The sequence below is a fragment of the Apis cerana genome, linkage group LG5 (assembly GCF_029169275.1).
Source record: "Apis cerana isolate GH-2021 linkage group LG5, AcerK_1.0, whole genome shotgun sequence".
Lineage (NCBI taxonomy): Eukaryota > Metazoa > Arthropoda > Insecta > Hymenoptera > Apidae > Apis > Apis cerana.
In genome coordinates, this window is record NC_083856.1 from 373,732 (window position 1) to 387,537 (window position 13,806).

The following is a 13,806-nucleotide window of genomic DNA, read 5'->3' on the forward strand; positions in this document are numbered from 1 at the left end:
ACATATTTTTACAACCTTATTTCCTTTTTTAAATAAGTATTATTAATAATAAATATTATTAAAAAAGATATTTGAATTTATATTATCTTAAAAAACTTACATAATTCAGATTCAATAAAAAAAATAATCATATGATATCTATATAAATCACGTTGCAGCTGATTGGTTAATCAAATCAGTGGCGGCTCTTTAATACCTTAAAAACAGTTAGGCTACCACAAAAAATTTATTTTCCTCGCAAAAAAAAAACATGACTTCTGAAATAGATCTAAATGATGTGAGTAATTTAAATTTTTCGCGGTTTTTCCTATTTAGGTATTGTATTTAACGTTATATTATTTTAATATTTTGGCGGTTATTGTGTTGAAACATAACCTTAATTTGATTATTTTTTTGTTAATTACTTTGTAATATTTTAGTTATAATTTAAAAATCAAAGAATTAAAAAATTAATAATTAATATTTTATTATAATTTAAAATATATAGTGGTCATATAGTGATTTATTTAGATCTAAAAAATAATAGGTATAAAAAATTTATCAAAAGTTTTGTTATAAAGAAATTATCTAAAATATAAGCAATAAAAAATAAAATTTAAAATAAAAATAATAAATAAAGAACTAATTGATTAGCAAATTAAAAAATTAATTAATAAAAAAATTAATATTCAAACAACAAACAAAAAATGCAAATAATAATAATCTTCATTTATATTACATATTTAAATGTTTTCTACAAAAAGAATAAAACATTAATAAAAGTATTAATCTATGCATAAATTTAATTATTGAAATAAATATATATTAATTTTTATTTATTAATATTAGTCAGTGCATTTATTTGTACTTTATTATTCTATTTTCAAAAACTAACATATAAAGAAATAGATGAAACTAATAAAAAATTATATATACATATGTAGTAATAATGAAAAAATAATTAAATGAAATTAAATTTGAATTTATAAATAATACATTATGTGTAGTAATTAATAAATTAATAGATAAAAAATATAATTGCTTAATAATCTCTTATATAAAATGTTTTTTTTTAGAAAAATTAATTTACTTAAAAATTAAAAAAAAATTTAATATATAATTATAAATTTTTAAATATTTAAATATCAAATAATCAAAAAATTTTAATGAGCTAATTATATAAAAAAAAAATTTATTCTATGCTTAATTGTTATAATATTATAATTTATTAATTAGTACTATAAATTTTTATTATATAAATTATTATTATTATAAATCTGATCTATAAAAATTTTTTTTCCAAATTTTAATTAAACATTGAAATTATTTTTCTTTTTATTATATTTGTAAGTTTTTAATTCTTAAATGCATATTACTAATTGAAACTTTCTTATAATTTTGTATTATATTAAATTAAATGTAATATTATTATATATATTATATATATATATTATTATATTAATTATATTATTATATATATTATTATATTATTAATATTATTATATATGTATTATATATAAAATTATAAATAATAATACTAATAATATCAGTAATATTATTTTTCAAGAGATCTACTTATATTAAAATTCTTTTTCAACAATATTTTAAAGAAATAGTAGAATTCATCATGATGAGATAATCTTTAAGAACAATTTTCTTTTATATTTATGCTGTAAAATTTTCTTTATGTACAAATACAATGTATATTAGAAAATTTTTAATTTTAACCATTGATTTAAAATATATATATTTTTTTAACAATTCCTTAAATATCTATTTTTTTATATAGTTCCCAACACTAAAACTAAAACATGTCCATATCAAGGACAAAAAAAATTTATTAAGGACAATAAACACAATGTTGACAGGTGGATGTAATTCTTTACAGGTACAATGTTTTTAAACAATTTAATTGATATTTTTTTTTAATATTAATTTTTTATGCGCATAAATTTTTATTTTAAATATATATATATATATATGTATATATATCATATATAATTTAATAATAATGAAATAATTCATAATATATAATCTTAATTTTAATTTCATTAAAAAATTCTAATTTCAGATAGTTACAGATTTTGATTTAACATTAACAAAACAACATGTAAATGGAAAAAAGGTTCTTAGTAGTTTTGGTATGTAAATATATAAATAGTATTTTATTAATAAAAAATATAGGTATAACTATATATATAAAATTTTTATTATAACAAAGTAAATAAAATACAATTTTTTTTGTAATTTAAAAAAAAATAGGAATTTTTAGCAAATGCAAGCAACTTCCAGAAATATATACAAAAGAATCAAATCGTCTTTATAAAAAATATAGACCAATTGAAATAGATCCTGATTTATCAATTCAAATAAAAACAGAAGCAATGACAGATTGGATGATAGCTGCAGAAGAAATACTAAAAGGAATACCTTTTGATCCTAATGAAATATCAGAAGTAAGCAAGATTTATGGAACAAATTTAAGGGATGGTACAAAAGAACTTTTAACAAAATTATATCTTGCTGAAGTTCCAGTACTGGTTTTTAGTGCTGGTTTAGGAGATATTGTTCAAGCTATTTTAGAAAACCAAGAAGTTTTATTTAATAATGTAAAGGTATTTAAAATTTGTTAACTTTTTAAAAATATATAATACTAATGATAATAATAATAATATAAATAATAAAAGTAAACATAATAATAAAAATTATTTTAATCTTTTAGATAATCTCAAATTTTCTTAAATATGAAGATGGAAAATTAGCAGGATTTCAAAATGAAGGATTAATTCATGTTTTTAATAAAAACGAACATGCTATAGAACAAGAATATTTTAAAGTTTTTGAAAAAAGAAAAAATATTCTTTTAATGGGTGATACTATAGGTGATGCATCAATGGTTGATGGAATGTTAAATACATGTGCTGTTTTAAAAATTGGTTTTCTTTATGACAATGTAGGTATTCATGTAATAATTTATATATTCATATTTGAAAAATATTATGAAAAATAATTATAGTATATTCAAATATATTAATAAATAATATATAAATAATTAATAATAATAATTATATATTTTTTATTTAAAATGAATATTAAATTATTATATTTGATTTATATTAACATAATACATAATATACTATATATAATAACATTTATATTAACATATACATAATTAATTTGAATGAAATTATGAATATAATATAATTTGATATGTCTTAAATAATCTTACAATTTCAATATATAATTATATACAATATATATAATATATAATTATTTTTAAATGAACTTACAAATTGAATTTTTTACAGGTTGAAAATAGTCTGGCTTCATATATGGAAAAATTTGATATTGTCTTAGTTGATGATCAAACAATGCAAGTTCCAATTGATATATTACGATTATTATTATAAAAGAATTCAACTTTTTAATTTTTATTATTTATAAAGTATCTCTTTTTCACTTTTAATCTCTATCTTGCAATTTATTTATTTTATTTAAAGCTGTTTAACAAACTATGTTCAAAAATATCATTTTACATTATTTTCTTTATCATTTATAAATTGTCTTTTTAGTGTGATTTTATATATTAGATATTTATATATTTTTTAAATATGTATGTATCTTTTAATAGAAATTGTTAAAATCTAATTAATCTTATTAAAATAATAAAATAAAAATGTATTCTCGCTTATATTTAAATTTATATAATTTATCTTTTTAAATTAAACAAAATCTTATTTGTATTTTATATTATTATCTTCAAAGATTGAGACAAAATTTTGAAAAATGATATGTAACATTTTTTTTTAAATAATTATTATTAAATTACAAGAAGAAAAAAATTCTATTTTTTGAAACATAATAATGATAATATGTTCAATTCTGTTAAATAATCATTCATAAAATTCCCTATAATAATGAATACATATTACTTTAACATATGTTAAAAAAAACAAATTGAGAACCGTTGATCATTGATTTACCTGATACGTTACTAACCAAAAGCTACTTTTGTGCCTTTCGTTTATTAAAATTTAATTTTGTTAATCTAAAACTATTTCTACGTAAGTTACTTTAAATTTTTTCAATCATAATTATTTTCTGAAATGTTAAATTATAATATTCAATTAAATAAATTTTATAATAAAATTTTTTAACAAGACAATTTATTATTATGAAATATATAGTTATGAATAAACACAATCCAATTAATCGATTTTAATCGATATTAAATATTATAAAATCGATAATTACAATCAAATTAATAATATTTAAATAAATCATTTTAATTAATTTCTAATTTCATTTAAAATATATATTTTTTATAGGTATTACTAATTATATAAAAAATTTTAAAAACTTGAGTAAAAGTATAATATACTAAAAGTATATTTTAAAATTAATAATAAATAAAAATATTAAATGAATAGTATTGCAGAAGCTTGTAATAATCTCAAAAAAGAATATGACGGATGCTTTAAGCTTTGGTTTTCCGAAAAATTTCTTAAAGGAGATTTAGATGATTCAATGTGCTCAAATCATTTCAAATTGTATAATCAATGTCTTCAGGTAATCAAACTTTTTTTCTCTTTATAAAATTTCATTTGAATTAAATGTTCAATTTAAAAATAAAAATTACAATTTTATATGTATCACAAAAATGTATGTATCATGAAATTGAAATATTAAAATAATTTTTCAGAAATTTTTTTTTAAATTTTATAAAAATGGATTCAGTTACAATTATTATAAATAAATTAAAATATAAATAATTGTTAGAAATATAATTATATTTATTTTTTTAATTAATTTTTTTAAATTAAATTTTAAAAATATGTAAAATAATGCAATATGTATTGTGCACAGTAATAATGAAAATCATGTATAATACATGGAATGTATGGATTGCACAATTTTATTTTCTTTTGAACACACAATGAATAACCAAGCAAAATTTTTATAATTATTAACGTAATATTAATTTTTAATTCACTAATATTTAAATTAATGTGCAAATTAATTAAATTTAATAATAAATTATGGAAGCTTGTAAAGAATTAAAAGCAAAGTATGATCGTTGTTTTAATGATTGGTTCTCTGAAAAATTTTTACGCGGAATTTATGATGATAGTGAATGTGCACCATTACTTAAAGTTTATACCAAATGTGTAGCGGTAAGTTAAACACTGACAAAAATTAACTTTCTTTATTTTTAAAATTCTAACCTTCTATCTATTTAAAGTAAAGTTTTAATTTTATAATAGTATAAAAAAATTATATGAAATATGTATGTATATATGATTATTTAGATTTTAATTTTTACATTTTAAAATTATAAACGTTAGAATTATTTTAAAATCTTTTAATCTAGATAAAATAGACTATAATAAAAATTAATAAATTTCATGTATTAAATATAAATGTAAAAATTTAATTTTTGTCAGAATTTCAATAATTTTAAGAATTTTGTGATTATTATTAATTTCTATTTTAATATTATATTCTAGTTTAATATTATATAAAGTCAATATAAATTTATATAATTATTTTGTATTGTTATATTTTATAAATATTTCAAATATACAAATTATTATTATTTATATTTTACCATTAAATAATTGTTATTTTGGTACAATTTAAAAAAATGTACATTATTATGTTTCAGCAAGCAATGAAAGATCAAAACATAAATTTGGATGAAATAAATATAGCTCATTTAGGAACAGAACAAGAAAAGAAAACTGAAAATTGATAATTATGTCTTTAATAATAATTTTGAATTCTTTAACAGAATTTTTTTTTATATTTTATTATAAAAATGTGTTATATATTCTTTCATAAATAATGATTATGCCTTTTCATTTTTATTAATAAATACCAAGTATAAATACTGATTTTTAAATGTATGCATTTTTATTTTCCTATACAAAAATTTTTAAAAATAATATCAAGAACTTCTTCATTATTAATAGAACCAGTTATTTTGCCAAGTTCTCTTGCTGCATTTCTAATATCCTGTAAAGATATAGCCATATCATAATTTGCTATTTCAGTTTTCTCTAAATAGTATTTAAGATAATCTAAAACATGCAATAAATGATTTCTATATCGAGCATGACTGATAACAGGACTTTCTTTACATGGATTTCCGCATCTAAAATTAAAGATATAAATTAATAAAATAAACAACATAAACATTTTATTTATAATTATAATAAAAAAATATAAATGTTTTATTACAATGCTTAATAAATTACATAACATTTATTTAATTTTCAATTATATATATATATATATATATATATACTCACATTTCTTCAAAACATTGTCCCAATGCATTTATAAGTTCTTTTAAACCTTCTTGTGTTTTACATGATATAGGAATAACATTTTGTTTTCTCCAATTTTTTATTTCATCTTCTTTAATCAAATCTATTTTATTTAATATTAAAAGAACTCTTTTTTTATCTATTTCCAGAAAATTCTTATATTGTTTTAGAAAATCTTCCAAAGATGTTTTTACATTATTTTCTGCACTAATTATGCATATAATAAAATCTGCTTTTTTTGAATATTCCTTTGTTTTTTTAATACCTTCTATTTCTATTTCATTTTCTGGGTCATTTCTAATCCCAGCAGTATCTGCAAGGATCATTGGATATCCACAGATATCTATTGTTAATTCTATAATATCTCTTGTTGTTCCTGGTAAAGATGTAACAATAGCTGCATTTTTTTTAGAGAGAAGATTTAAAAAACTGCTTTTTCCTACATTAGGTTTTCCAAGAATTGCTACATGTATTCCACTACGTAAAATTTCTCCTTTTCTTTCATCGGAAAGATGTTGTTGTATTTTTATATATAATTTTTGAATATTAATTTTAGTATCTTCTAAGACATTAGAAGTTACATTATGCTCTTCAGCAAAATCAATATAAGCTTCTAAATTGGCAAGAATATTTAAAAGAATAATACGCCATGACTCATAGATATGATAAAGAGAACCAATTGTTTGATTAGAAGCCTGTTAAGATTTTAAGTAAAAAATATAATATAATATATATTATATTATAATACAATTATAATATAAATATAATTTCTTAATATATATGATATAATATAATAATATGAAATGATAAAGTATTTTTATAGAATGATTTCATTTTTACCTGCTTACGTTGTTTCTCAGTTTCTGCTTCGATTAAATCACCTATACCTTCTGCTTCAGTTAAATCTAATTTTCCATTTAAAAATGCTCTTCTTGTAAATTCACCAGGAAGTGCTAATTGAAAATGTAGCTTTGCAAGAGCATTTAGAATTGATGTAATTACTGCAGGACCACCATGAACATGAAATTCTATACAATCCTCACCAGTAAATGAATTGGGTCCTAAATCAATTCATATTTAATTTTATTTTTTATATTAATTCACATATATTATTTTGAATTCATTTTATTTAAATTTTATTAAATTATATTATCATTACCTGGAAACCAAAGACATAGACCTCTATCTAACATTTCTTTTGTTTCAGGATCATAAATTTTTTTTAAGAGAGCCATTCTAGGTTTTAATTCAGATATTTTTGTCATTCTTTTTAAAGCTACTAATGCTTTTGGACCAGATATTCGAATTACTGCTACTCCACATTTTCCATATCCTTTAATATAAAAAGATTTTATTATTTAATGATTTAAACAGATTAATAAATTCATATTAATGAGATCATATACAAAACATTAATCATACACAAAAACATTATAATAATTTAAAGTAATTTAAATTGAATTCAAAGTAATTTTTTTTAAATAAAATATAAATAAATTAAATATAAAAATAAATAAATATAAAAATTAAATAAAAATATAAATAAATAATAGATATAAAAATATTAGCAGTATTTTTATTTTTGTTTTATTTTAAAAATCATTTTATCAAATTATAATTAATTTAAAATACAACATAAATAAAAAGATATTGTTTATATATATATATATTTTGTTATTATATATTTTATTATATATATATATATTTAATTGTTTAAAATATATTATGTTATATATGCATGTATATATAACATAATATATTTTAAACAATTAAATTTACGATCATGAAGCGCATGCGCAAATAAATTAGCGAAATGTAAAATGTCTTATCATAAAAAACAATGTCGACGATTTTAAATTAAAATTACATATATATTATACAATTTTTTAAAATTATACATTAATTTGATGAAAATATTGATAATATAAATATTGCAAAAGATACGAAAAAAATAAAACAACCAGAAGAAAGTGCATAAATTGTGGATGATCTAGATTCATCAAAGTGTTTTTGATGTAAAATTTGATGTGGAATAAAAACTGTATGTCTTATTATTTTTGAAGTCATTAACTTCCAAATATTTTTATTTAAAAATATTCGTAACATTTGATTATTTAATATATAAACTTTAAATTCTTTTTAAATGTGATATGACACTACGTATTTCATTTATATTTTTTTCACATAAGGTTAGGTATTTAAGTATGTCGAACGAGATCAAATTTGATCAGGAATATAAAAATTAGATTAATATTTTCAATTTAAATAAAAATAAAATATTTCCTTTTAAATTAAAAAAGAATAATTTAAGTATTTTATATATTTTAATATAAATATTTATAATGCAAAATTAAAAGTTGAATGCGTAATAAGTTTATAATATAAATGTTAAAATAAATTAAGAAAATGGCAGAATTTGCAAAAAACTTAATAAGTAGTAAAGATGTACAAAAACAGTGTAACGATTGGATAGAATCACAAAAAAATTTTACATATACAGATGAAATACAATTTAAAAGAAAACAGATAGACGACAATGATAGTTATAATACTGATTCTGAATTTGATTCCGTATCAGAAAATGGTGCAAAAAGAAGAAGAGTTGGTTTACCAGTAAAACGTGAAGTTTATCATCTCTCTTGTGAATGGATTGATTGCAAATATGAAACCAATCATGTTGAGAAATTTATAAATCACGTGGCCACGCACGTGTCAGATTTAAATACGCGAATTAATGAAAAAGACATTAATGTTTATATATGTCAATGGAGCGGTTGTTTATATGAAAGTAATGATCCTGATGAGATTTCTAGGCATGTTAATTATCATGCTTATCATACTAAATTAAAATGCATTGGATCAAATATTCGTACTAGAATTAAATTACCTGTAAGTAATTATTTTTACTATATTTTTTTAATATATGTTATAAATAAATTTTATTTCATAAAATAACGTATAAATATATATAATATATATTTTATTTTTATTTGAAATAAAAAAATGATATTATTTAAATATAAATATAAATTTTAATTAAATTAAAATTTACTTTTATATTATTTTCAACTTATTCGATTTAAAAATCAATTGGGATAATATATGAGTATATAAATATTTATAAGAAAATATATATAATTATATATGTATATATAAGTATTCATAAGAAAAAAATAACTATATATAAAATAACATATAATTATATATATATTTCAGAAATGTTGTAGAGATTCTGAATGGAAAAATGTGATAGATCTTCCAGCACCACTTCTTTGTCGCTGGGAAGAATGTTTGAAATATTTTAGAAATTATCAATTATATTTATATCATGTAGCTGCTCATATTCAGGAAGGTCCAAGAGGTAACAAAGTTGAAGGAGGTTTAGAATGCAAATGGACAGGTTGTAGTAACTTATATCCTAATTTATACAAATTGAGAGATCATATACGACATCATACAAAGGAAAAAATTGTTGCTTGTCCTGATTGTGGTGCTACTTTTGCTTCTAATACAAAATTTCATATACATTGCAAACGACAAATTCCAATTGATGGTAAAATTATAAAAAGTTTTTATTCATTTATACATATTACAATTTAAATATATATATTATATATTATATTATGAGTAATTTTTTTAATTATAAAAATGTTTAGAATAAATATTAGGATTTGATAAGTAAATTATTTTTAATATCTATAATAATAATTTATATTAAAAAATTAAGTTTATATAAAAATAATTTTTATTAGTTCAAGGATTCCAGTGTTCTCATTGTAATAAATTTTATCCAACTGAAGGAATTTTGAGAGATCACATGCAAATGCATGTTTTTAATTATAAATGTAGTCTTTGTGATATGAGTTGTGAATCTCCAGCAAGTTTAGCTAAACATGTTAGATATCGACATGTTTCTACCAGAAGTTTTCCTTGTCAACTTTGCAATCATGCTGCTAAATCTCAGCAAGATTTAGATTCACACATGACAGTTCACACAAATGGACCTAATTTTTCATGTCATTTTGAAGGATGTCTATATAAATGCAAGGGTGCATATACTCTTGATAGGTATTTAAATGAAATTTTTATTTAATGAAAATTTAAATAAAAAAGATAAAAAAAAATTTTATTTTCATTATTTATAAAAAAAGTTTGCATTATTTTTTAATAATAAAGGAAACTACATTTTAAGGCATATTGAACGAGTTCATAGTATGCAAGTGCGATGGTATTGCTGTCATGAATGTCCAATAAAATATAGAAAAAGTTATAGATTAACAAAACATTTAATTGAAACACATCAATTACAATTACCTAGTGGTCATACAAGATTTCAATATACTCATGATAAAGATGGATGTTACAGATTACAAATGGTTAGATATGAAGCTGTTGAAGAAGAGTTAAATCCTTCTATCAATCAATTAAAAATACAAAATAAAAAATTTAAAATTAAATTAAATAAAGATTCTAATGTACCGCAAATTGAGGTAATCTTTTTCTTTAAACTTGACATAATGTTTTAATATTTATAAAAGATAAATAATTAATATATATATATAAACTTTATATATATATAAACTTCATTCATTATTTATTAGATTTTTGAAGATTTAAATGAAACTGAGACAAAAGATGAAGACAGTGAAATAGAAAGAAAATCAAGAGAGGAAAATAATGAAGGAAAATCTATGCCTGTCATTTCAAATATTTTGATAACAATTGATGAAACTGATGCAGAAGGAAATATAATTAGAAGTCGAGTTGTTGAAGCGCAAGAAACTATGGAATTACCACCTTCTGATGGACCACCATTAATTCTAACATAAAATTTTTTATTAAAATTTAATATATCATATATTTTTGTACTATAATTTTAATTTCATGATCAATACTTATATATTTTATAAAAAATTACAAATTAATCAATTTGAAATCAAGTAATTCATTTCTTTTAATATTTTCTTTTAAAGTAATTTATTAAAGTAATGTATAGAACTATATATGTATATATTAATTAATTATGTTATTTATATGTGTAAATAAGTTCATCAAATACAATTTTTTTAAATAAATATAACATTAATTATATATGTTAATTAGGAAGAAAATTGAAGGTCAAAACATGCTTCATCTTCTATTTCTAAAGAATCTGGTGTATCCATTACAGCGATTAATTCTCCGTCAAAATACAATTTAATTTTTGATTTTTCAATATTGAACTCTTGAGCACATTTCTCTAATAAAGTTTTGAAATTTTCATCTCGTTTAACAAAAATGGTTAAATTTTTCTTGTTTGTTGTTTGTATCTTTATCATACAGATATTATTATCATTTTTTTCCATCACATTGTTTAAAATCATACTATTGTCTTTTTTAATAATACCTCCTTCTGTAAAAATATTTTATTTTATTCTTATTGAAAAAAATATTAAAATAAGCTATAATTTTATATTAAAAAACTCAAATAATCAATTTACCAAGTATATCTATTATAGATAAATTTATGGAAACTGGAGTATCATTCCTTTTAATAATTTTATCTTTTTTTGTTATTAAAATTTCATCAATTGATACTTGTTCTAAATTAGCAAAATATTTAAAAATTTGTCCAAAATTTTCATTCTGAAATAATGCATCTAATTTTATTTTTAAGATAAATGCATTGAACAATAAAATTAATAGATATAAAATAATTTTTATATAAAATAAATCATGTTATAAAAATTTCATGATTTAAAATTTGTATATAATTATGAAATATGTTATATGTACATACTTGACAAATATTTAAACGATATATATTTTTTGATCGCCAAAGAATTTTAATATTTATTTCATAATTCTCATTTTCATTTGGATTTGGATATTGAGTTATATTATCTTCAACTATATATAAATCATTTTCTGATAAATTTTTCTCTTCTATAGAAACAATTTCTAAATCTGAATCTGTTTCAGATATATTTTTTTTCTAAAAATATGAAATAAAAAAATATTAATATAAAATATATTTTAATTGAACAAATTAATTAAAAAATTATTGGTCATTATTTAAAAGAAATTTGTCTTTCTTTTTAAATATATAATATAAATATAATATATATATTTTTTTATATAATATAAATATTAATGATATAACTTACTTGTTTTTGTTTTGCTGATCGATGCTTAGAAGTATATTTTTTATTTTTTATCTTTTGATTTGTTCGTTGTTTTAAAACAGTATCGTTAAAAATTTCAGATCTGTAAATTAATAATTTATATAAAATATGTATCAAAAATATATTTATTATATTATATTTATTATAACAATGAAAAAAAAAACATTAATGAAATATAATACATGAAATGGAAAATTATAAAATTCTATAAAAACTAATTTTTTATGAACTTTATTCTATATGTATTAGACGTGCTTCAACTCTTCATTATTTGCTTGTTTTTCTTCCTCCTTTTCTTGATCCTTATATTGTAGTAATGTCTGCTTTTTCTTCAAGGCTATAGAATTAAATTTTAATTATACAGTATAATTTAATTTCCTTGTTTAAATTAACAATATTTAAACAATATTTATTATTAAGAATTAAGAAGAAATAAAAATAAAAAGAAAATTTGTATATTTACCTTTCAATTTTGCAACAGAATTTAAATATATATCATCATCATCTTCAGATGAACTTAATTTCACTGTTTCCATTATGTAATTTATGTATACTTTATTATATCACTTAAAATGTTAGAAAGAATAAATTAAAATAAAATTAAATTTCTTTTATTCAATAGAAAAAAAAGGTTAGATTTATTATCTCTTGAATCACTTCAAAATATAGATTTTTTATATATTATTTTAAGAAAAAACAATATAAATGAAAATTACAATAATGATAATTAATATTATTATTTGAAAAAATAAAATGAATAATATTTATTAAAGAAATGTAGAAAATGAAATAAATTTAATTTTCACATCACAAATTTTTTCTACTCGACACTAGTTTAAATTGTGATTGTACTGCCATCTCCAGAGAATAATTTTAATCGAATATTGTTTGATAAAAATAAGTTTTTTCATACATAAAGAATGAAAAACTAATTCAATAATTAATATATAGATTATTATTTAATTAGGAATTCTTCTATTATTAAATATCATTATTTAATATTTTAATATTATATATTTTCAATATGCTCTTTAAGATTCAAATTTTAACAATTGAAAAATATACAGAAATCTCAAAATTCTTTCTAAAAATTAATAATAAATTATAATAATAAAAAATTACACATATATATATTTAATAATATTTTTTTAAAACAATATTAATATTTGATTTAATAATATAATTATTTTAAAATTAAATAGAAAATAATATTGATTTGTATTTAGATTATATTCAAATTGAATATATATTTTAATTTTAACAAATATATTAACAATAATTAATTTATAAACTTTCATAATTGTTAAGGAAACTTCTTTAGAAAAAACTTTTTT

General features: G+C 18.2%; 5 protein-coding genes across 11 annotated transcripts; 3 read left to right on the plus strand and 2 right to left on the minus strand.

Annotated features, from left to right (window-relative positions):
- Nucleotides 1-137: 137 nt before the first annotated feature.
- LOC108001417 (7-methylguanosine phosphate-specific 5'-nucleotidase) lies at nucleotides 138-5,881 on the plus strand. 4 transcript variants are annotated; one of them, XM_062075687.1, is made up of 7 exons: nucleotides 138-277; nucleotides 1,769-1,867; nucleotides 2,051-2,120; nucleotides 2,242-2,594; nucleotides 2,702-2,932; nucleotides 3,288-4,043; nucleotides 4,308-5,881. In XM_062075687.1, the coding sequence occupies exons 1-6, from the start codon at nucleotides 251-253 to the stop codon at nucleotides 3,387-3,389; spliced, it is 882 nt and encodes a 293-aa protein (XP_061931671.1). In that variant the 5' UTR covers nucleotides 138-250; the 3' UTR covers nucleotides 3,390-4,043; nucleotides 4,308-5,881. The 4 variants fall into 4 exon arrangements, with proteins under 4 accessions (XP_061931671.1, XP_061931674.1, XP_061931672.1 ...); XM_062075688.1 differs by lacking the exon at nucleotides 138-277 and adding an exon at nucleotides 384-526; XM_062075689.1 differs by lacking the exon at nucleotides 138-277 and adding an exon at nucleotides 1,209-1,325.
- Nucleotides 4,847-5,881, plus strand: LOC108001400 (TP53-regulated inhibitor of apoptosis 1). The gene is made up of 2 exons (XM_017062389.3): nucleotides 4,847-5,153; nucleotides 5,645-5,881. The coding sequence occupies exons 1-2, from the start codon at nucleotides 5,019-5,021 to the stop codon at nucleotides 5,729-5,731; spliced, it is 222 nt and encodes a 73-aa protein (XP_016917878.1). The 5' UTR covers nucleotides 4,847-5,018; the 3' UTR covers nucleotides 5,732-5,881.
- LOC108001398 (tRNA modification GTPase GTPBP3, mitochondrial) lies at nucleotides 5,728-9,060 on the minus strand. 4 transcript variants are annotated; one of them, XM_017062386.3, is made up of 5 exons: nucleotides 8,920-9,060; nucleotides 7,468-7,641; nucleotides 7,149-7,369; nucleotides 6,291-7,003; nucleotides 5,728-6,133 (listed from the first exon to the last, which is right to left on the minus strand). In XM_017062386.3, exons 2-5 carry the CDS (start codon nucleotides 7,571-7,573, stop codon nucleotides 5,893-5,895), a joined length of 1,281 nt encoding a protein of 426 aa, XP_016917875.1. In that variant the 5' UTR covers nucleotides 7,574-7,641; nucleotides 8,920-9,060; the 3' UTR covers nucleotides 5,728-5,892. The 4 variants fall into 4 exon arrangements, with proteins under 4 accessions (XP_016917875.1, XP_061931664.1, XP_016917874.1 ...); XM_062075680.1 differs by lacking the exon at nucleotides 8,920-9,060 and adding an exon at nucleotides 8,801-8,903; XM_017062385.3 differs by lacking the exon at nucleotides 8,920-9,060 and adding an exon at nucleotides 8,270-8,414.
- On the plus strand, nucleotides 8,715-11,399 carry LOC108001396 (histone H4 transcription factor). Its single transcript, XM_017062384.3, has 5 exons — nucleotides 8,715-9,197; nucleotides 9,525-9,861; nucleotides 10,061-10,376; nucleotides 10,501-10,798; nucleotides 10,910-11,399. Exons 1-5 carry the CDS (start codon nucleotides 8,715-8,717, stop codon nucleotides 11,135-11,137), a joined length of 1,662 nt encoding a protein of 553 aa, XP_016917873.1. The 3' UTR covers nucleotides 11,138-11,399.
- LOC108001399 (DNA repair protein Rad60) lies at nucleotides 11,257-13,786 on the minus strand. The gene is made up of 6 exons (XM_017062387.3): nucleotides 12,936-13,786; nucleotides 12,728-12,809; nucleotides 12,455-12,554; nucleotides 12,088-12,282; nucleotides 11,789-11,933; nucleotides 11,257-11,700 (listed from the first exon to the last, which is right to left on the minus strand). The coding sequence occupies exons 1-6, from the start codon at nucleotides 13,006-13,008 to the stop codon at nucleotides 11,408-11,410; spliced, it is 888 nt and encodes a 295-aa protein (XP_016917876.1). The 5' UTR covers nucleotides 13,009-13,786; the 3' UTR covers nucleotides 11,257-11,407.
- Between the last annotated feature and the right edge of the window lie 20 nt (nucleotides 13,787-13,806).

Excerpts from the sequence above, each read along its gene's own strand:
- LOC108001399 (XM_017062387.3), bottom strand. The coding sequence starts at position 13,008 with ATGGAAACAGTGAAATTAAGTTCATCTGAAGATGATGATGATATATAT. Across the intron at positions 12,810-12,935 it reads TTCTGTTGCAAAATTGAAAG|CCTTGAAGAAAAAGCAGACA; the intron begins GTAAATATACAA and ends TTAATTCTATAG. Across the intron at positions 11,934-12,087 it reads ATCGTTTAAATATTTGTCAA|AATGAAAATTTTGGACAAAT; the intron begins GTATGTACATAT and ends GCATTATTTCAG.
- LOC108001398 (XM_017062385.3), bottom strand. The coding sequence starts at position 8,414 with ATGTTACGAATATTTTTAAATAAAAATATTTGGAAGTTAATGACTTCA. Across the intron at positions 7,642-8,269 it reads AATTTATGCACTTTCTTCTG|GATATGGAAAATGTGGAGTA; the intron begins GTTGTTTTATTT and ends TTTATATTAAAG. Across the intron at positions 7,370-7,467 it reads TCTATGTCTTTGGTTTCCAG|GACCCAATTCATTTACTGGT; the intron begins GTAATGATAATA and ends GAATTGATTTAG.
- LOC108001417 (XM_062075687.1), top strand. The coding sequence starts at position 251 with ATGACTTCTGAAATAGATCTAAATGAT. Across the intron at positions 278-1,768 it reads CTGAAATAGATCTAAATGAT|TTCCCAACACTAAAACTAAA; the intron begins GTGAGTAATTTA and ends TTTTTTATATAG. Across the intron at positions 2,595-2,701 it reads TTTTATTTAATAATGTAAAG|ATAATCTCAAATTTTCTTAA; the intron begins GTATTTAAAATT and ends TTAATCTTTTAG.
- LOC108001396 (XM_017062384.3), top strand. The coding sequence starts at position 8,715 with ATGGCAGAATTTGCAAAAAACTTAATAAGTAGTAAAGATGTACAAAAA. Across the intron at positions 9,862-10,060 it reads ACGACAAATTCCAATTGATG|TTCAAGGATTCCAGTGTTCT; the intron begins GTAAAATTATAA and ends AATTTTTATTAG. Across the intron at positions 10,377-10,500 it reads GGTGCATATACTCTTGATAG|GCATATTGAACGAGTTCATA; the intron begins GTATTTAAATGA and ends CTACATTTTAAG.
- LOC108001400 (XM_017062389.3), top strand. The coding sequence starts at position 5,019 with ATGGAAGCTTGTAAAGAATTAAAAGCAAAGTATGATCGTTGTTTTAAT. Across the intron at positions 5,154-5,644 it reads TTTATACCAAATGTGTAGCG|CAAGCAATGAAAGATCAAAA; the intron begins GTAAGTTAAACA and ends ATTATGTTTCAG.